The 21,758-nt window shown below is 49.0% G+C and overlaps 1 protein-coding gene across 1 annotated transcript in view; it reads right to left on the reverse strand.

The window, feature by feature from the left end:
• Nucleotides 1-21,472, reverse strand: part of Bdh1 (3-hydroxybutyrate dehydrogenase 1) — a 37,993-nt gene extending 16,521 nt beyond the window's left edge. The window contains exons 1-2 of the mRNA XM_038345130.1: nt 21,265-21,472; nt 7,911-8,033 (exon numbers count right to left, since the gene is read on the reverse strand). Coding sequence (XP_038201058.1) covers nt 7,911-7,993 — 83 coding nt within the window. The 5' untranslated portion in view covers nt 7,994-8,033; nt 21,265-21,472. The remainder of the gene's footprint in view (nt 1-7,910; nt 8,034-21,264) is intronic.
• Between the last annotated feature and the right edge of the window lie 286 nt (nt 21,473-21,758).

The following is a 21,758-nucleotide window of genomic DNA, read 5'->3' on the forward strand; positions in this document are numbered from 1 at the left end:
AACACTTCCTAAGACCCGACCTCCTCACACCAGCTGACGTGGTCGCTTATAACTGTCAACTTGACAGAATCTGGAAACAACCTACGAGATACACGCTCTGTCTGTGAGGGCTTCCGAAGAGCATTTGGTCCGGGTGGGAGAGCTAGGCTCACAGTACTGCTGGCCTGTGCTTGCATCCTCCTGAGGGGTGCACTCTACTGCTACAGTCTGACTCCAGCTTCTTCTGCCTTCCAACGCAGACTGAGAACCAGTGGCGATGAAGGCATCTCCCAGGCCCCCAGTACCAGTTTGAGACCTCCGAGGCATCGTTACTGGGTCTCAGCCTCTCCAATATGGCCAGCCTCTACTGTGTAAGCCAAGCTAACACACCCCTTTCTAAGTCCTCCTATGTTCCACATCACACCAGCAGTACGGGACGTCCTCCTATATTCTACAGGATCACATCACACCAGCAGAATGGGGAGCGGGATGTCAGCATGCACATTTGGGGGCACACAAGCACTGAGACCAGAGCATAGCATGTTCATCCTGTGCTTAGCTGCATTCTAGGTGGACTTTCTTCTTTCACTGCTGAACCTTCAGCATCCGTTAGATGCTCTAGATGACTTTGCTGCCCATACAGCATAAAAGTCTCTTCTCCTGATTCTCCTAAAGGAGGATCTATAACATCCTCCTTTTAGTGTTTGTTTTGAGACAGTCTCTTACGTAGCCTTAAGTCTCATTATGTAACCTGGAACTTGCTATGTAAATACGGTTAGCCTTAAACTCACAGAGATCTGCCTGCTTCTGCCTCCCACGTGGGGATTAAAAGTGTGCACTATCATACCTGCCCCCTCCTGCTCTCTTCTTAATAGGAGCTACTGCAAGGAAATGCGTTTCATTTTAATGAAGTCTAATCAACCCACTTTTCCTCTTACGGGGCTCATGTGACTCTTTACCTAAATTTAACCTATTTTTTTCCTAAAAGTTTTCCATTTAAACTCATGATTCTGAGTTTATTCTTGCATGAGACAACACTTAAGTCAAAGGATTTGGCTTTGCTTAGGAGATCTCAGCAGCACTGTTTGAAATGCTATCTTCTGAATCACTGTTGCCAAAAACCAGTCAAGCATATTGAGTGGCCTCTTTCTGGCTGCTCTTATCTGTGTCGCTGACCTATGTACCCTCACCTTATTCCTCCTTCTGAAAATAAACTATTATTCTATTTCTTTTGCCTTTCCATGTAAATTTCAGAATAACTTCTATAGTACAATACGGACAGAACCTAATGACATCCTCTGGCCTCTGTTGCACCCACGCATTCACACCCACCTATACCCACGTTTACACACATATGCACACACACACACACACGCACACGCATGCATGCCTATAAAGCAAACAAGCAAAGTAAGAACTGTCCTTAATATCCCTGGAACAAATACATCTTTTTATGTTTCATAATTTAAAATGATATTGCTGAATTCTACCTGCTAATAATTTAAGACTATTCATAAAGGATATTGGTCTGGCCAGGCAGTGGTGATGTGCACACCTTTAATCCCAGCACTTGGTAGGCAGAGACAGGCAAATCTCTGAATTTGAGGCCAGCTTGGTCTACAGAGCAAGTTCCAGAAAAGCCAGGGCTACACAGAGGAAAGTCTCTCTCTCTCTCTCTCTCTCTCTCTCTCTCTCTCTCTCTCTCTCTCTCTCTCTCTCTCTCTCTCTCTCTCTCTTTCTCTTTCACCCCCCCCCCACACACACACATTGATATTGATCTGTAGCTCCCCTTCCCCACTTTTTGGTACTGTCTTTGTCTGGCTTAAAGATTAGGTCAATACTAGCGTCATAAATACTTCCATGACTTCATAAAGTCACAGAAAGCTCAGCCCAGCCCCAGGCCTCCACTGATGCTTCCCTGGCTGGGAGAGGGAGAGGGTGGTGGTTTCATTGCTGCTTTGCACACATGTAGAGACATATGATCTCATTACTGATGGGGATGGATAGTCTCCCAGCAGCTTCCCACAACTCTGCTTCCTTCCTCCAGAGCAAACAGGGTTACCTGAAAATGACAGTCCTGGTCTCTACTTGGCTTCCTCTGACTCACTAGGATCCCCGCCAGCCCGACACACCCTGCCTGTTGGGATGAAGTCTAGACTCTCCTGTCTGCTGACCCTGGCTAGCAAACACAGGCTGAGGCCACAGATGTGAGAAGAGCAATCATGGGCTAATGTTTTTTGCCTTGCTAGGGCTGGTTGGTCCTACAGCTGGAGAAAGTGACTTCAGTTAGGATGGTCTGTGTCTGGCTCACTGGTGTTTCCAGGCCACCAGCTTCCTCAGCTCAGAGTCTGGGATACATCAAACAAACAGAACCTCAGGCTGTCATTCCTTGGGCCTGAGGTTCTCACCTCATCTGCTTTCTGTCCACTGGAACGGTCTATTTGCTTTGTAGAAGATCCAGAAATCATCATTGTGCTTAGCAGGGGGCACGGGCAGGGGAAAAGCATATGCACCCAATCTTTCTGGAAGTGGAAGTTCTCTTCTGAAGTGACTGTTGAACCAGCAGCGGCAGGAGGAGGCCAGGGCAGATGAAGGACTATTTTCTGACCTTTGAACTTCAGTACCATATACATATATCACCTATTTAAACCGAAGCATTAAAATGTATTACCAGCGGTAGCTTGCTTGTCCAAGATGCTTCAGGCCCTAGGTTTGGTCCCTGGGTCCCTATACCTAAAAACCGTATTATTCACCATTCGTAAGGTGATAGGTCACTAGAGAGAAACTAGGTCCACTCAGAAAATCTGCCTGGGTGATGCTCTGTGCTTTATTGAGTTAAGCTCTCATGTGTAGATGGTTTCAAGCGAGAACAGCAAGGTCAGTTTACCAAAGCTAGCTCAAATGACGTCACCCAAAGAGAGGCACCGTGTGTCCGTGATCCCCAGCGTGACAAAAGGACCAGAAAGGTGTTTCTAGTAGAAATGAATTGTGCTTATCTTCCTAAGGGTCCTTAGTACTGTATGGCATTTCTAAATACGTGACATTTTATTTTATTTGATTACTAGCATTATGACCGGATGTGTGTATGTGCGCGCGTGCGCATGGCGTGGCACACTCTGCAGTCAGTCCTCTCCTACCTTTACATGGGTTCCGGGGATCAAGCTGAGAGCACCAGGCCAGCACGGTAAGTGCTCTACCCATGGAGCCATCTAACTGGCCCATGTGTGACATCTTAAAAAGTGACAGAAAAGTCACAAGTAAGATGAGGGCTTAGGTCTAGGGTTTGCTGCCAGATTTGTCTGTGACCCACCCTCCCATTCTCAAATCTATCCGGATACGAACGTAACCATGGCCAAGAAGAATGTGGCACCGGGCTCTGCCACCCACACCCAGCTGTCGGTGCCACATACTTCCATTCCCAGAGAACTCACAGCCCCAAACCCTCTAGACCTAACCCTCAAAGGCAGAGCCCTACAGAGTGGTGGTGGTTCAGCCTATGACCAGCAGGGGATGAGTGTCCTGCTGGGCTCTGACAGGGCTCTCCACCACCTCCTCTCGCCACTGCCAGCCGTGCCTCATCTACTCTGATTTCAATTGTCTCTGTCCTTCCAGGGTTCCTACATGCATGTGGCATCCCTGGCCTAGGGCTGTTTCTCACTGTGGAGGGGCTCTTGTTCATGACCTGTTAAAGCAGAATCCCCAGGGCGAGGCAGAAGGAAGCACACACTTCATGCCAAGGTCTGTGGTAGACACCACTGCTCATTTGAATCCTTGCATCCGGAAACTCCAGGCCACGTAGAAGAGACTTTTCAGAATGGCCGAGGTATCCATTCTGACTCTTACCCTTTCTTTTTGGTCAAAGTTCCTAACTGTGCTATTGCTCCCATCATGAACCAGCGCTGGTAACCAGTAACTCAGCTTCCCACCACGAGTCAGTGTAGTGGGCTGAATCCAGGAAGATTAGGTTGAGAAGGAAGAGTGACCCAAGTCCAGTCTCACAATAACCTCTGGGGGAAACAAATTTAGTCAGGAATCTCCAGGGTCACACAGCTGCCAAAAGTGGGCATGCAAACCCAGAGTGGACTTAAAAGAACCAGGCGAAAATGCCAGCACCCATTTCTACACTGCTGGACCAGAGCTAGGGGCTGTTATGTTTCCTATCTGCCAGGGCAGATCACGAGCGTGTGTTATAGGTGCTAGCGTCCAGGGTGGTGCACATCAGCTAGCTAGCTGGCAGAGGTACCAGTGGTGTCTGGCACAGATACACTAAAACCAAAGGTTATTGGGGCCATTAAATGGAGCAGATTGTCAGGTATCTCGGCAGGGGCCGGAACCTTGTGAAGTTTGCACCTGAAGGTGTCTGTGAGACTCCTGCTGAGGAGTGACTGGTGGTGGCTGTGATGTCTGGACATCACACTTTAAGAAAGGAACACAGGCCAAGGAAAGACCACTCAGGAGGGAACCACATAAGTGGAATAAAAGGTGACAAGCAGATGGGTCCCTGGTGACATGGTGTCCAGAGAGGTGACAGTGTGAATACAGAGGTGGACTCACAACAAAGGGTGGCCTTTACTGGAGAAAACGTTCCCACCCACTATGAAGAAGGACTGTGTGCTGAGCTGTCCAAAGACACAAGGCCTGCTGGGAGAGGTAATGACCTTCCCATCAATGGGTACATTCAACTGCACCAAGGCGGAAGGTCACACATCAAGGGCGCTAGGATTCACCCTCAGGGATACTGGAGCATGAAGCCCTTGGCAACTGAGACTCAAGGGAACTGGTCAGGCCAGTGATTTTCCCTACGACCTTGTATCTGATCCTTAGCACAGGTCACCCCCGTGCCAGCCAGCCCCCCTTTGCATCTGCTCCTCCATTGGACCTCCATGATATCCCACCCTGGGTATGTAATTCACTCTGATTCAGCTCTGTTGCCCCTACACGCTTTGAAATAACTCTTCCCTTACCCACATAGTCAAGAACATCCCTGTAGGAGGTTTTGTTTCCTCCTCAACGAACCAAAGTGCAACTAACACCCCACTCTCCTTGAAAGATAAATCTTTGGTAGAAATATTTTAATTTCCTTTGGGGTTGTTTTGATATAAGAAAATTTCAGAACTCTCTAAATGCCACTTTGGAGACAGGTTGTTCTATTTTGTATTTTATGTGCTTGAATATTTGCCTGTGTGCAGTGCCTGCTGAGGCCAGAAGAGAGCGCCATATCCTTTCTAGCTGGAGGTAGACTGTCAGGCACTGACTCCTGGATGCTCCGCTGGCAGCATCTGGGTCCTTTGGAAGAGCAACTAATTCTCTTAATCACTGAGCCATCTTTCTAGGCCCTGTTTTTTGTTGTTTTTTTGTTTTGTGTTCTCTCTCTCTCTCTCTCTCTCTCCCTCCCTCTATCTCTCCTTCCCTCCCTCCCTCCCTCCCTCCTTCTCTCCGTCCCTCCCCCCTCCCGCCCCCCCCCCCCCGTGTGTGTTTTAATGAATCACTTGCTTTAACAAACAGAGGCAGGCAAATAACTAAGCAGTTTCACTATATCCCTCAGCAAGGCCCTAGTACAGCCTGGAGATTCTACTGACCTGTAATTTCTATAGATTCCCGAGGGAAAGTGGACAAGAGGGGAAACCACAGGACCAAATTGCTGGATCCCCGAAGCCTGGAGAATGGAGTATCCTAGTCTGCTGGGAATAGAGCATCTAAAAGACAAGCATGTCTAGAAGCCTGGGTAAAAGCCATTTCCCCTGGTGGCAGGCATGGTCTGCAGATGGAACACAGCTCTTCCTAAATGGGTAGCACTTTTGCCATAGATGAAAGTGAGTTCTCCTTGGGCAAGGGTTGCACTTGCACGCAACAAAGCAGGAACCATGCAGTACTGACAGGAAATTGGACAGAAGCAGCCATCTAAGATGGGCAATGTGTGCCCATGCAAACAGTGGCATGGTTTCTGCCAGATTCCCAGGCAACTTTCTGCTTAAGCCATTGACACGGAATTTCTGATGTTGTAACATTCAAGGACTCAAACAAATAAAAAGTAGGGTGGAAAGACACTTCTCTCTAAAGTCTATCACACGACAACAATGGAGAGCTGAAGTCCTGTTTGTAGATGAGCCTCTTGCTCTGGGTCCCATACAAATGGGTTTCAGAAGAGATCCACAACTAACTACAGGGCTGTGCTCCCGGAGCACAAGGGAAGAGAGGGAGGAGAGATAACGTGAACAAAGGCATTAAGACCATGAACCTGAGCTAGTGGGAGCTCACTGACTCCGCACTGACAACTGGGGAACCTGCGTAGGACTGAACTAGGCAACCTGAGTGCAGGAGACAATGGTGTGGCTTGGACACTATGTGGAGCCAGGCAGTGGGTCCAGGATCTAACCCTAAACCATGAACTGACTTTGTGGAGACCATTCTCTATGGAGAGATACCTTGCTCAACCTAAGCACGGTGTGTGTGTGTGTGTGTGTGTGTGTGTGTGTGTGTGTGTGTGTGTGTGCACGTGCTTGGTCCTGCCTCAACGAGGTGATGGGACAGATTTAGTTGACTTTCCAAGGGAGGCCTTACTCTCTCTGAGGAGCGGGTGGGAGGGAAGGTGGAGTGAGCGGGAGGAGAGCAGAGGGGGGGGGGAACTGGGATTAGTATGTAAAAAATAAATTTTTAAAAAGAGAAAATTCTCAATTATCTGTTCTATCTTTCTAAGGCTTATTTATTTATTTATTTATTTATTTATCATGCATGCAGCGGTTTGCCTGCATGTATGCCTGCAGGCCAGAAGACAGCATCAGATCTCATTAAAGATAATTGTGAGCTGCCATGTGGTTGCTGGGAATTAAACTCAGGACCTCTGGAGGAGCAATCAGTGCTCTTAAACGCTGAGCCCTCAATGTCTATTCTAAAGACATGTATGAGCATAGGAAAGACCAAGCATCTTGCTATAGAGACTTGGCATTTAACCTGACAGTTGGCTCACTTTCCTCAGATACGACCAGGAGAAGTTTATCTTCTTTAATAGCAGCAGAAGCCACGGAACTCCCCCTGGAACAGGCCAGATCTGCTGAGTGTGGCAACCCACACCTAGACCCAGCATGCACAGGCTAAAGGGGGAGGACCCTTGAAGCAAGGAACTGGAAACCAGCCTGGGCCACATGGTAAAATGGTGTCTCCCAAATCCCAAATATTTGTTTGTTTAGTCCATGCTTATTTAATAATTCTTCTAAATCACACCAGCAGTTCAGGGATGCCTAGGGTATTCTCTTAAAGTGTAAATGTAAAAAGACCAAAGAAACGAGTCACACGGACTCTTGCAAGCTTCTTGCCAAACCTGCTAATCTGTATTTAACCACAACACCACAATGACACACACACACACCCTACACCGGGAGAATAGCTGGTGAGCGGTCCTCCAGCATCAAGATTATGACTAAGGTGACGAAGACTTGCTGCTGAGGAGGGCAGACTAAAGAGATGCATCAACTAAACGCAACGGTGGTGGCAGGGGCTACTGTATAAACGATCCCATCAGTGGGTCACTCAGCGAAGGCTACACAAGGCCTGTAGCTTGGTAATCAGCATCACTTCCATGACACTATGATTTTATGTGATGCAAACGGCTAAGGAAGTTGAGTGCAGAGGAAGCTAGATATCCTTTGTTTTTTTGCAATTTTTATGAAATTCTGAAAGTGTTTCAAAGGATTTATTTTTTAATTTTTGCAGCCACTGGGGACCATGTGTATATAGGTGAGTGCTCTACCCCTGAGCTACAACCCCAGCACATCAAAGGGGTTTACAAGACAGGGAGCTCTCTGCCCTGGGAGTCCTGGGAAGGCCTGGCTTCTGAGCACTCCCTGGGGGCTGGCAGGTGCTGAGGACATTCAGGACCCACCTGGGAGAAGCACAGTCCTCAAGGCCACCTACCTCTTCCTGTAGTGGCTCACCTTGTCACATTCTCTCTATCACAGACACTTAGAGTTTTTCCTGGGAGCTGCGACAGGGGTCTGAGACGAGCAGCCAGCATCATGTCAGCAAGAGGCAGGGCGATATGCTTTCTTCCGGTGGTTCTGAAACACAAAACGCATGCTCAACCTCTTGCCCTCAGAAGTTTAGTCAAGAAAGGCCACTTTCTGACAAGGCACTGCTCAAGCTAAAGCCTCAGGAGATGGAAAATGGGGAGCCATTTCTAACATCTCACAGGACAACCATGGACGAGGGGTTACCTATGAGTGACGGACAACATTGAACTAGACCAGTGATCCCCCAGGCAGGCTGTACAGAAACTACTGGGGGGACTGACTTGGGGACATAACCAGGGGAAAGAATATCTAACCTTGTGACAAGGCAAAATGACCTCATCTGTAACGTTCATGCTCAAGAACTGTGCAATTGAGTTTTGTTGTTGTTGTTGTTGTTGTTTGAGACAGGCTCTCTCTGTATAGCCCTGGCTGTCCTGGAATCACTAGGTAGAGCAGGCTGGCCTTGAACTCACAGAGATCCGCCTGCCTCTGCCTCCTGAGTTCTGGAATTAAAGGTGTGTGCCACCACTGCCACAGAAGGTATAATATTCTAAGTCATTTTAGAATTTTGTGTTGGCTCACATCTGTAGGTGTCCTCAGCTGTATGTGACCTGCAGGTCAAAGGTTTGACACACCTGTTGGGAAGTCCTTTGGGAGAGCAGCCACCAGCTGGGGCCGGTGTAACTCAGAAAGCCCTGTTCCCTTGTCCAGGTTTCTGACGTCTCGCGAAACATCCATCGGTGGTGATCAGGACACCAGCCTTCGCCCACAGCGCGTCTCCATCCCCTGCGGGTGGCCTGTGCACTCCCACACCATGTACCACTTGGCTCACGACTCCACTTCCCTCTCACCCCAGCCAACTGGAAGCTCTGAATTAAGGCGAGACTCTTCACATTAAAACACACACACACAAAATCCAGATAGGGTAGTACATGCCTGTACTACCTAGCACTTGGGAGGCTGAGGCAGGAGGATTGCAACTTGGAAGTCAGCCTAGACTATAAAGCAAGTTCCCCACCAGCCTGGGCTATAAGACCACAAAACAAACGAAAAACATCATCAACAACAAAACTTGCACACAGAACAAATAAAAGACCACAAATATACTCCCTCATCCTTACCCATTTTAGGTTAAGTTAAACTACTACAACTAGGTCATATGTCATTTGGTGTCGCCTAAGGCCTTCCTAGCACCATGATGATTAAATGTCACGTATACAAACCAGACCCAGACTGGGCTTGCGCTATGGCGACCGTGCTTGCACTGTGGCGACTGACGAATCAACCAAAGCAATGCTCATCACAGGGGCAGCTGGGGCTGTTTAGCTGCTTTAATCTTCAGACAACGAAGAGAAGTGGTCTCCTCAGCTTGCACTATGCTTCCATTAGTGCCTGTGGCTCAGCATGTGTGTTAGCGCCTGCTCTGGCTAACAGCGAGGACTTCTGGCTAAAGGGCAAGGAGGGGATAGTGACAGCTTCTGGCCAAAGGGTAGGAGGAGAGGCTGGGAGGATCCACACGGCTGGAGCCCAGGTGATCAGACCTGGATGCAGATGTCTTTCTTCCTGGCCTCTCCTTTGTGAAATGGACTGCAGCTTGGCACATCTTGTTAATAATAAGATCCCATCGGGTGCACGCCTTTAATCCCAGCACTCGGGAGGCAGAGGCAGGCGGATCTCTGTGAGTTCGAGACCAGCCTGGTCTACAAGAGCTAGTTCCAGGACAGGCTCCAAAGCCACAGAGAAACCCTGTCTCGAAAAACCAAAAAAAAAAAAATAAGATCCCAGCAGGGAGAAATCTCTCCCTAGGCTGCCCCAAACACGACAGCCATGAGGCCAGTACATCAGTCAATTATCAAGTAACTTTATAAAGCCAACAGGTTAATTTTTGGCCCACATTTTTATTTCAAACTTAAAAGTGTATATTTAGTTATGGACTTCCAGCTGGTAGAGTCCCAGGTTGTTACGATACATCAAGACATCATAAGTCAGTAGTCAGTAGCAGGAGCTAACTACACATCTTCTGTCCGTCCTTCCTTCCTTCCTTTTTTTTTTTTTTTTTTTTTTTGGTTTTTTCGAGACAGGGTTTCTCTGCAGCTTTTTTGGAGCCTGTCCTGGAGCTAGCTCTTGTAGACCAGGCTGGTCTTGAACTCACAGAGATCTGCCTGCCTCTGCCTCCCGAGTGCTGGGATTAAAGGCGTGCGCCACCACCACCCGGCCCTCCTTCCTTCCTTTTGAGACAGGGTCTCACTATGTAGCCTTGGCTGGCCTGGAATTCAAGATGTAGATCAACCAGGCTGGCCTCAAACTCATAAAGATCTGCCCGCTTCTATGAATGCTGGGATTAAAGGCATGCACCACCACACCTGGCACACAGACTTTTTATAGAGCCATCAAGATTCAACTAGGGAGCTCCACCCTGATGGCATTAGCTAATCTGGATCAGCTCCCAAAGGCCCTTCCTCTGAAGGCAAAAAAAATAGTTCACTTAAGATCTGGAGAGGTGGCTCGGGAGTTAAGATCACTGGCTGCTTTTTCAGAGGACCCAGGTTCAATTCCCAACACTCACATGACAGCTCTCAATCATCTCTAACTCCAGTTCTAAAGAATCCCACTCCCTCTTCTGACCTCTTCTGGCACCAGGAATGCATGTGGTGCAGAGGTATGCATGCAGGCAAAGAAAACAAAAAGTTTACTAATTTCCATAGTGAATAAGGACAGCCGGTTAAATTTCTACTCTTCAAACTTTACAATTTGAGTTAAGGCTCAGACCATATGTAGATCATGAGAGCCTTACGCTAGTCAACAAGCCCGCCTAGACAATGCTCAGGAGGTAGGCAGAGGTGCTTAGCTGTTGAATTCCCAGGCAGGCAAACAGGGCCCCTTTGACTTGTGTTACTACTGTTCTTGAACTTGGCGGTGGTTCTCCTGTACTCTCTTTCCTATGAGTCACTCCCATTCTGAGAACTTCCGGCTAGAAAGATCTTTCTAACAGCCGGAGGCAAATCCTGCTCTGGCCTCACTTACCTCCGCCTCCTGTGCTGGCCTCTAACTGCCTTTCTACACAGTCTTAATTTGCTCACTTGCCAACTTTGTCTCTTGCATGTCTGGGGAGGCCGCTCTCTCCAGTCTCAGAGCCCTTGCTTGGCCGTTGCTCTCCCTCTTCCTGGGTGGCTGAGGCTGGGAGGGCTCGTCTGTCCCTTCAATCTTCGGAGTGGCTGCTCTTCATTACCTATTGTGATTTGAATATGGTTGCCTCCTAGAAAACTCGTGTTGAAATGGAGGGGAGGAAAGGCTAGAGATGGAATCTAGACCTTCACACATTCAAGCCAATGTCCTACGCAGCTATTCCCCAAGTCACTAAGACTAATATCTGACTGTCACTGGGGCAATGACACATGGGGTGATTAGGGACTAGACACAGTGGAAGGAGGGTCAGGGGTTAAAAATCGCCTTCTACAGAGAAAACTCAAAGCCAACTTGAATTTCATGAGATTATATAAGAAAATGAGACCAAAACTGAAACTAGAGGTGACTAGGAGCCAGGTGTACCTACAGTCTCAACACTCGGGAAACTGAGGCAGGAGGTACACACATTGGAGCAAGCAGCCTGGGCTTCACATGGAGCTCTTCCTGTCTTTACACAACAAAAAGAAGTGGTTTAGTAATTAGTAATTAGGGACAAATAGTGCTGTTCCCCGGAAGATGTCACTCTTCTGGGCTGGATGAGTTACCCTAAGAGCAGGCTGTTCTGGAGCAGCCCTTCTGCTACGTTCTGCCATGTTCAAGCCAGCTCCCACCTCACCCCACCTCTGATGGGCTAAGAACAGCATGGCGTCCTCACTGGAAGCTGAGCATCAGCCCTGTGCTTTGGACTTCTCAGAACCACAGTCGAACTGAACCTCTTGTCTTGAAAAGGATCAGCCTCAGGTATTCTGTTAGAGCCACAGAACCATGCAAAATCATCCCCCTTTTTAGAGAGCTCCCAAGCAATGTACAGCATGACCCTGTAGGCCATTGTCTTTAATGTCCACGCTACCCTGCTTACTTACTTAATCTCCCTCTGTGAGACAAAACCTCATGAGACCAGAGGACCTGCCCATCCTCTTGGCCACTTTCAGTAACCATCAGTGCCCAGGACAACCAGAGAAGGTACCAAGCACACCTCTGTTGAATCTGAATGGAGATTAACCAAGGAGTAACCTTCCTTCTGGGTAGGAAGGCACTATCTGGCCCATACTGAAGTCCCTGTGGCAGGTCCCTGCAGGTGACAGCAGAACAGAGGCCAACTTGGGCCCTGTGGAAGACCCAAGCCAGAAACTTCATTCTCTACAGGAAGCCATGTGCTGAACAGCTGGCTGAACACACGCATCTCCACCTCCTCCCACCACAACCGAGGCCTGCTCACGGCTGCTCGGTGATTTCAAATGCCCATCTGCAATTAAAGACCTTCCCCAGCCCGTGGCTCAATGCCTGCACAAGAAAAATATCTCGGTAGAGTCTCCAAATAAAGGGTTGCTTTCAACTTAGTTTTCCTTAGAGTCAGCAAAATGGGAAGTGTTATAGTCAAAATAGCTTAAAGCGCATAAAAACTCAGGCCTTTGAATTATGCCCATTTACAATACGGTCTCTCATACACAGAGTGGTAGGCGGGGCCTCATACTAAGCAAGTACTTTGCTGTTGAACTACACCCCCAGCCTGGCCTAGGTTTATGGAACACAGAGCTATCATGGCATACCTAAGGACTTTCCCCCAGTTGCTGTTGCTGTCTTAATGCCACCGGCTGGATTTCACTCTCTGTAAAAGAACAGGAAGTTCTCTGCCTTCAGGTTTGGGAACAGAAATGGTGACAGGAAGCAGGTGGTTCCAGAAAAAGGAAGGTCTCGTAAGGGCTGGGGGTTCTGCTGGCCTTGAAACTCAAGCACCACTGTAAAACGGCACAAGAGTCTGACTCGGAGGGACCAAATCAATAAGATGTTGTCACAAAATAAAAAGGCTATGAAAACTAGGGTCTCTTCTCGTGAATACCCCCTCAGAGATCAATGCATAAACTGTGGGAAACCCTAGATGAACCCCATTTCTCCTCCCATTTCAAAGAAGTCCAAATCAGGAGCCTGGTATGGTAGTGCCTGTAATCCCTGCACTCAGGAGACGGAGGCAGGCAGATCTCTGTGAGTTTGAGTCAGCCTGGTCTATGGAACAAGTTCCAGGACAGCCAGGACTACACAGAGAAATCCTGTCTTGAAAAACTAAAAACTAAAAAAGTAAAAGCCTTTGTTCAAAGATATCTCCACCAGTCCTTTGAGAGAGAATCTGGACAGGAAGCCTCATAAGGTTACACAGGAGCGTTAGATGGTACCCACACATTCTCACCAGACTCCAGCACAAATGCAGACACAACACACAACGAATCTCAACAGAGTCAATAAAGCCAAGGATTTAGCTGCACAGCCCAGTTCTGCAGATACACACCTAACACCGGCACCTCAATCTGCCCAGGAGACTCTGGTTACAGATGAATCCCTGAAAGGTGGTCACTGCAATGTGTCAATTCTGTCAACCCCCTCTTCTCCCACTTGGTCCAGCCCACAGGATTCTGCCTCATAGCTGTGGCTGCACAGGGGGTGACCTGTCCCTTGACCCTGGGTGACTTAGATGACCCCCAGAAAAGGATGAAAATCAGCCTCTCTGAACTGGACACCTAACGCCTGCTGAGGGTAGGTAGTCAAAGGTGGATCCTACAGAACACTATCGTTAATTTATCTGCCTTGCGTTCAGACAATGCTTCATTGTTGACCTTATAATGACAAGGTGACACTTGCCTCCCATACTTCATCACTCATCTGTGCTTTCCCAAGAGGAGATGCTACCAGAGATGTTAAAATCACTATAACTACAATAGCCAGACTAAGAGAACACTCTATGCCCGGGAGACCAGGTTTGCTTGTCAAGGGCAAGATCCCTGATGCTATCCAGCGCTCCACCCTGGTCTGCTCTTACCATAAGGCGAGCTTTCATAGCTGTGTTATGACACACTAAGGTTTATTTCCAGCTCAGCCTTTGCCCCAAACTCCAGGCTTAGGAATGAATACACGTGTCCCTTTGAAGGTTTGACTGGGTATGCCAGGTTTAATTTGTCCTAAGTGTGCCTGTGCTCTGATTTCCTGCACATTCCACAGCTCAGCTGTTGGCAAATCTTACTGACGTCCCCTCCATGAGCTAGCTAGGATCCTCTGCTGGGATGCACCAACATCTAAGCCTTCATCCCTCCTCGCCTGCAGAATTGCAACAGCTTCCCAAGTAGGCTCTTTGAGGTCCCCATGCAGGGTGCTCAGTCCTGCAGAACAGACATCATACCACTTCACTCTTGCATCTCATTCCCCTAACAACTAAAGCCCAAATTGGTACAGACTGCCCAAAACCCTACGTGACCTTGGCCCCGTCGTCCTTTTAACCTCATCTCTGTCCACTGGGTCTCTGTCACGGTGGCCTTCTTGCTGTCACTGGAACATCTCCTGGTGTACTGCAGCTTCAGGGTCATGCCTTTCTTGTTCCTCTGCCTGGAAACTCTTCATAAAACAGCTACATCTACTGAGCCCCATCACCTCAGTCCTTCACACCCCAGCCTGATAATTTCTCTGTCTGCTTCCTGCTTCCTTTTTTTGCTTCCTTCTTGGTTCCTGCTACAACCTTTCTATCTTATCTGCATTATACACATTCTTTCTATCTTATCTGCATCTTCGAGACCCAAAGCTGAGTGAATTAAGGGAGTTTTAAGCCAGGCGTGGTGGTCCATGCCTTTAATCCTAGAACTCAGGAGGAATACCAGTCCTTCTCTGTCACTTTGTTCTGCAAACCACATAGTTTAACCAGGGTCATCTGACTGACCACTGCATTGGAACTGTCCATCGGAGCCTGCTGGGGTCTTCAGCGAGTACTCAGTTTTAGCCCATGACTCTCCCTCTCCCTAAGTCAATAGTAAATATTTCAGTTGTGAGGGGTGGGGGCCCCTGAGCCCCTCCTCCATCCATGCCTGACCTTTGAGGAGCTGATTTTGTAGTCCACCTGTGAAGGCATCCATAGAATCTGGGTTCTTACCAGCGCTCACTAAATCATTTGCTATACCATCTCTCTGCATTCCTGTGCCTCCCTTATCCTATACCAAATCGGATCCGCTTCACACCTAACGGGTACAAATAAAACCTCCTCCAAGCTACCTTTCTTAATTGCCTATAGCAAAAATCAGTCTCCCAACAGCTACGCAGGAAGTTGAGGCAGGGTGGGAGTGGGGTGGGGTCAAGACCTTCCTGGACTATATGAAGTCCTAGGTCAGCCCAGGTAACTGAGTGGAACATTATCTGAAAATAATAGAAATCAGGTTAAAGATATAGCTCAATGGTAAACACCTATCTTGCATGAAGCCTTGGTTTCAACCCTCTTCACAGGAAAAAAAAACAAAACACCAAACAAACAAACAATAAAACCTCCCCCTCTTTCCCCAGTCTCCCTCCCGACTTCTGTAATTGCAGTCACCAAGTGGGGTGGGTATACTGGAGATATTTCTGTTCCCAACTACTCACAAGCCCTAGCTAACCATCTGTCCCACCTGCACTGTGAACACCCCACGAACAGGACTCAGATGGTGAATCTCTGACTTCTAAGTTTCCTCTCGAGATGTGCTGTTCAGAAAGCATGAACGATACATAAATGTCTCCGTTTGGCTGCCTGGCCTGCTAGGGTGTTTATATACCGTGCTTCAGGAGGAATCTGATGTCGAAAGAAAGGCGTCTGCTGCGTCACAAAGGATCCTGGCAAGAGGAAGCCTCTGCAATTCTTCCAAGTGGGAACCTCTGGGTTAGAGAGTGACTCTGCATCTGCTGACCTATGGGCCGACTTTGGCTCACTGGCTGGAAAAACACGCGATGGGTATTATGTCGCCTCCTCCTGGAAGGGGCAGCCACAGGGATAGGGAAAATGACGCTGGGGCCCCACCCAGATGCGCAAACCCACGGGATCTCGTCGCCCTGCTGCATGCAAGGGGTACGGTGGAGTCGCACCGGCGCCCCCTCCTCCACGCCGCGCCCACGACGTGGCTGTGGACCTCACAGCCAATCCCAGAGCCACGGTCCCTTCCAGCCGGCAAGAGGGCGGGGACCAAGGGGGCTCGGCCAAAGCTGCGCTCCCATTGGCTGAGGCGGCACCACCTAGTCAAAGCCGCACTGTCCTCCAGACACAGCGCTGGGGTGGCTTCGGGCCTGGTCCTGCCAGGGTCCCCGCAACTCTGCTATCCCCAGCCGACCCCCACGGTGCCGCTACCTTGCCTGGACCTCCTCCTCCCCCAGCACTGAGGTCAATCCGGTCTCCATTAACACCGGCTCCGTTCACACTCAAGCGGCTGGACCCGAGGCCTCACCGCTGTCCAGCATCCTTTCCGAGCGCAGCGGCACGGAGCAGGCGCTGCCAAAACCCCGAGAACAGAGCCTAGTGGAGATCATGGAAGGAGGGAGGTGAACTTAGGGCAAGGTCGGGAGAAAGGTCGGTACCGCGCAGACCGCCAAGGCTAGAAGATTGGATGAAAGGCTTTGATTCATTCTCGGCCTTGGGCTACGAAGTGACCTTGGGCCAGTTCCTTCCATTCCTGGGGTCTCAGTTCCCGTCTGTGAAATTGCGAGGGCAGTGAACAATGAGTGCCAAGGGTTTCACCTAGGGGCCACGAGGCCGCGTGATCAACCCCGGGCCTCCCGTTGCGAAAATAAAGCACCTTGTTCCTGGAGGCGCGCACGGAGGAACTGGGAAGCAGCTAGAGGGTGGCGGCTACAGACGACTGGGGGCCGAGACAGGGAGATCAATCGATCCATCTCTGGTTCCTTTTTGGCCGCAGAGCTGTCTAGAGGACACTATGTCCCTTCCCCACCCGCATTCCAAGAACCCGGCACAGGAGCCACGCCTGACCAACACAAACAGGGCAGATGGCGCTGGCGTGCAGTGCTCCAGTGACGGAAATGAAGACCCTCCTCTTACCCCAAAGCGACCCGGTAGGGGGCTCCAAGACGAGGGCTGGGCTGGTGCGCAGTCTCAACCTGGTGCTGTGCAGGTGCTCGCGCTTCTGGCTTGGAGTTGGCGCCCTGCCCCTGTTTCCCAGGATACTCTCCCGAACCCCCTAAAACCGGCCTTCTGCCTCCGACACCCGGATGTGCCTTACACACTCGGGTGCTTGCGTTAGGGCTGCGCCGGGCGGGGCCCGACTGCAGACAGCGCGGAGGCGGGGAGAGCTTGGGCGCAGTCTCCTTAGCCCTCCTTATCCCGGCCTGGCTCTGCTCCAGTAGAGGGTGCCCCTAGTCTCTAGGCACCCCAGAGATAACTTGTTCATCCTAATATAAGCCTGGTACAGATCGCTGCAGCCGTCTGATCTTTCCTTCCTGGACTCTGGGTGGAGCGGGGAGGCAAAAGGTACAAGAAGGCGTCACACACACACACACACACACACACACACACATACACACGCGCCCCCAAACCAGGGGAGAAAGTGCCGTTCCAGGAAGTGAAGAAATCCCGCGAAGGACAAGACTCCTTTTAGGTTTTTCGTGTGTTTGCTGTCTTTAAAGCTCACCGGAGCTAAAAGATTAGTTAGTCGACTTTTAAATGTCATTTTACCAAATGACATATAAAAATTTTCTTCTGAGATTCTTCAACGTATCGCAGCGTCCCAAGGTTTCACCAATAGGACATATCTGTGTGTGGTCGGCAGGGGCAGTCGGCCACCCCACTACCACGAGATACCTGTTTCCAGGATGAGAAACAGGCTGAGAGAAGATACGAGGCTGTTAGCGATGGAGCTATGTTTAGAAAAATTACATAACGACTGCTCAGAAAGGGACTAGGAAGGTGAACGCCCGAGGGAGGTACCCGGGGCGATTGTGGGGGGTGGGGCGAGGCTTTAAAGAAACCTGCCATCTCCGTCCCTGAATCTTGAGGGTTGAGGCTGTGTTTCTTTTTTATGCCCCGCTTCTGGCACCCAGAGCACTGAAGACCAAGAGTCCTGAAAAGAGAACGCCTTGGTTTGCTGTGCCCATTTCACAGACTCAAACCAGCCTCAGAATGGCGCTCAGTAGATGGTGCCTGGTGCCATAGCCCAGAAAAACAAATCCCTATACGTAAATCAGGCGTGGCGGTACACGTCTTTAATCCCAGTACTCGGAGAGCCGGGCAGATCTACAAAGTGAGTTCCAGGGTAACACGGGGAAACCTGTCTCAAAAAACCCAAAAACCTATAAAACACCTATAATCATAAAATCATTATAAAATGAGTTACACTTTGAGGGTTGTGTCATGCTGGAAGAGAGTTAATCTTCCCATCTAGGAGAAGGGTAAATTCTAACTTGGTACTTGGGGCTGAGAATTATGTATAAAGATTTCTAGAAGACTTGTTAGTTGACCTTTTGACATTACCTCAGACACCTTAGCGGCTGGTTTCCAGTCTTTCCAGCCCAGCTTTGCTGGTGTAACCTCAGCCATACCTGTACCTCCTGACTTCAATGTGTCCCATTGTCTCAGCACTCTGGGGCCGCTAGGGCAACCCACCGCTCTCCGATACTGGGTAGACCTGCCAGCATAAAACAGCCAACACTTTCTGGGATGTTTCTCTGACCAATGTCACCCCCTTGAGACACAGTCTGGCCCTCATTATCCCTTTAGCAGTACTGAAGTGAGCCTAGCGTGCTTCCTGAAATGATAATATGGGGTCGGTGGTAGTGAGCCACGTGACCAACTCAATAGCACATCCTTTCCCATTCCATCCTCCCCATTTGACTACAGGCAGTCACGTCTGAAATGATTCCCAGTGGTGGCCCGGGTGAGTGTCCTCTGTTTTGCTGTGCAAACGACATACAGAACAATCCTCTCCCCAGAGGGGAAGGCCATGCATTATCTGCCATACACTCTCAGACCACATGCATGACTTACTGACCTTGATTACTGAATTGCAAACCACAGAGCACCCCTAAGGTGTTGGTACCCATGGACAGATCACCAGCACCCTGCCATCTAGTAAGTAAGAAAGGCATGCCATCCCATGCCTTTCAGAATCTCTGGGGGCTTGGCCAAGTCATCCCTCCTAAGAACTTATAGAAAGGTATGCCGTGAGTTCTTGCTAGACTTTGTATGCAGAGGCTACTTTCATCCCAAGGAAACTGCTTGACTCTTGAAACTGGGATCTAAATTAAATGGAAACACAGTGCAGTTAATGTGTCTTGTCAATGGGGTGTATTCCCTGTGCGATTTTCTCATATATATATTTAATGACAGGGTCTCACTGTGTGGTCCTGCCTGGAAGACTGGCCTGCCTCTGCCTCTCGAGTGCTGGAATATTCCTAACAGTGTACGCCACCACACCTGGCTCTTCTTGTCTCTTTTAAACATTGTAAAAAGAAAATTTCTCTGTATGGCAGTGAGCCATGTGATTAGTGAAAACGCTCTTTCGTCACCCTATTAATCACGTAAAGGGGGTTTGCTCCCCAGATAAACTGTCTGTATACACATCCTCTTCAGGTTCTGTTTGGGGTAGGGGGCAGATGAAGAAAATGGCAGCTCTGAAGAGGCATTCTAGCCCCATTTTAGGCCTCTTTCTAAAGACTGCTCCCAACCCTACTAATGAAGAACTGGTTTGTTGGGTTTGAGATTTCATGCCTTCGTTTCCCAAATGTCCTGCCCTCGAGGGCATCACTAACAACTCAGAGACAGGCTGGAAATGGCGACTCCCAGGAGAAAGCCATAGAGTAGGCAAGAGAGGCGAGTAGAGGCGGCCCCATCTCTAGTCATTCTGTCTTCCAATCTGGGAGCTGGAGAAAGGCTTGGCTGTGAATGTGAACACACGAAGCAGAAACTGTGGGAACCAGGTCACTCTAGACAAGACATGTGCCAAGAGTCCAGCTTCCCGCTGCACTTCAGCCCAGACACAGGGCCTGGGGTCAGGCTCCTTAGCGTCTGTGCATCTCACCTGAACCCCCAGAGGGCGCTGTTGCAAATAACCAACTAGGTTTGGGAGGGAAAAAAATCTCTGCCTTTTAGGGATTGAGATGTGTGCGCGAGCTGAGTCATCGGGATCCCTACCGTAAATCTTCTGAAAGAGGGACAGAGACATGCCATGAGAGTAGGGAGTGTGGCGCTTGGGAGAAGTTTTATAGAAGAATTGGCTTTCTGAAAGATAAAAGCTCAGGAAAACTGCAACACCTAAGTCCCCTGCTGAATCAGGTTCTCATTATCTCACACTTTGACCCAGGCCGGTTTAGTTAACATCCCTCCCCTTTCTGGACCCTGCCCAACTCAGACTACACCTGGCCCCGTGTGCCTCTACTCCCTGCTGGTAGTGGGGAGCGCAACACCTGATTGGTGTAGACTAAATCCGGCCTTTATCCCCCCCCCCTCCTAAATCCTGCACAGTCTGCAATTCTCTGATGAGATCGGACGGGTCTAGAAAATGGTGCCATCTGCTGCCCCAGACCCCACAGACTTTCTGTTTTGACGCAACTGGGTTTTTCTTTTAACCTGGAGGCCTGAGGAGGTGGCAACAGTGGGTGAGCAAAAGCCAAAGCCATGCAAACGGGATAACCGAATTCAACACTCCCCCACCCCCACCCCAACCCACATAAGAAGTCAAATGTGGCTGCACATCTGCAATCCCAGCACTCCTATCAAGACGGATGTCTATGATCCCAAAATATGAGGCACTTGGAATAGGGACTCCTTTCTATAGCAAGTTCAGCATTGTCTCCTTAGTTGCTTGGTTACATGGAAATGTCTCACAGTGATTCTGATATAGTGGCCAATTCTGGTACTACCTAACCTAACTGACCTATTAACTTCTTTCGTTTCTCTTGAGACAAGATCTCACTGTATCATTGCAGGCTGTCCTTGAACTCACAATCTTCCTGCTTCAGCCTTCTGATTTCAGGTGTGTATAATACCATACGTGGCCCTTAGAAACCTTAAATTATAGTACATGGGACCTGATTCTCAATGCTTAAATCTGGTTAATTTTCTATACTTCTAGGTCTATTTTTTAAAAAAGAATATTGAATATACTACAACAATTTTTAAAACCAAGGTACAACTTTATATGTTTATTTCAATTAATTTTTTTTTCAGTGAGCACACGTCCCTTTCATTTCTGCTGTTGGCACCCAAGTTGGAACCTAATTTTTCTATCAATCAAACTACATAGCTACGGAGTAGACGCAGGGGCATTTCCTTCCAAAGGCAACTCTCGGGTCCACCTTCTCTTACCTTAAGAAGCGTCTGCAACACTGCCAGCACAGGGAGCCGTCCCCAGACTGCGACCAGCCAGATGCCCAGAGTCCTCTTACTTCCCAGCAGGGTATAACTGCCCAGACTTAATGTGTTTCCTTTAGTTGGGAATGGAAGTTCCCACACGAGTGTGACAGGAAAGCCACCTACCGATAAAACACGGTATCAAGCTTCTGGATGTCTACGTGTTTGTTATTGAACGGGCAAAGTTCGGCTTTGCTACAGTTTGTTTTTAGCTTAAACTGTCTGTGAATTTGACCCTCTGGCAAGCAGAGGATCAAGAGTTGATACTGCCGCTAAGGGAAATACTTAAAAAAAGAAAAGAAAAGAAAAGATGGCAAAGGCCATCCTGGCTCTATCTGAAGCTCACCCTGCCAGGCAGGCAATTGAGGACACAAGTTAGCTCAGGAACTAGCCTAAAGAGAATGGGGACTAGCCAGGGTACCCTGAAGCACGACCAGGAAACACGACCT

The sequence above is a fragment of the Arvicola amphibius genome, chromosome 10, assembly GCF_903992535.2.
Source record: "Arvicola amphibius chromosome 10, mArvAmp1.2, whole genome shotgun sequence".
Classification (NCBI taxonomy): Eukaryota; Metazoa; Chordata; class Mammalia; order Rodentia; family Cricetidae; genus Arvicola; species Arvicola amphibius.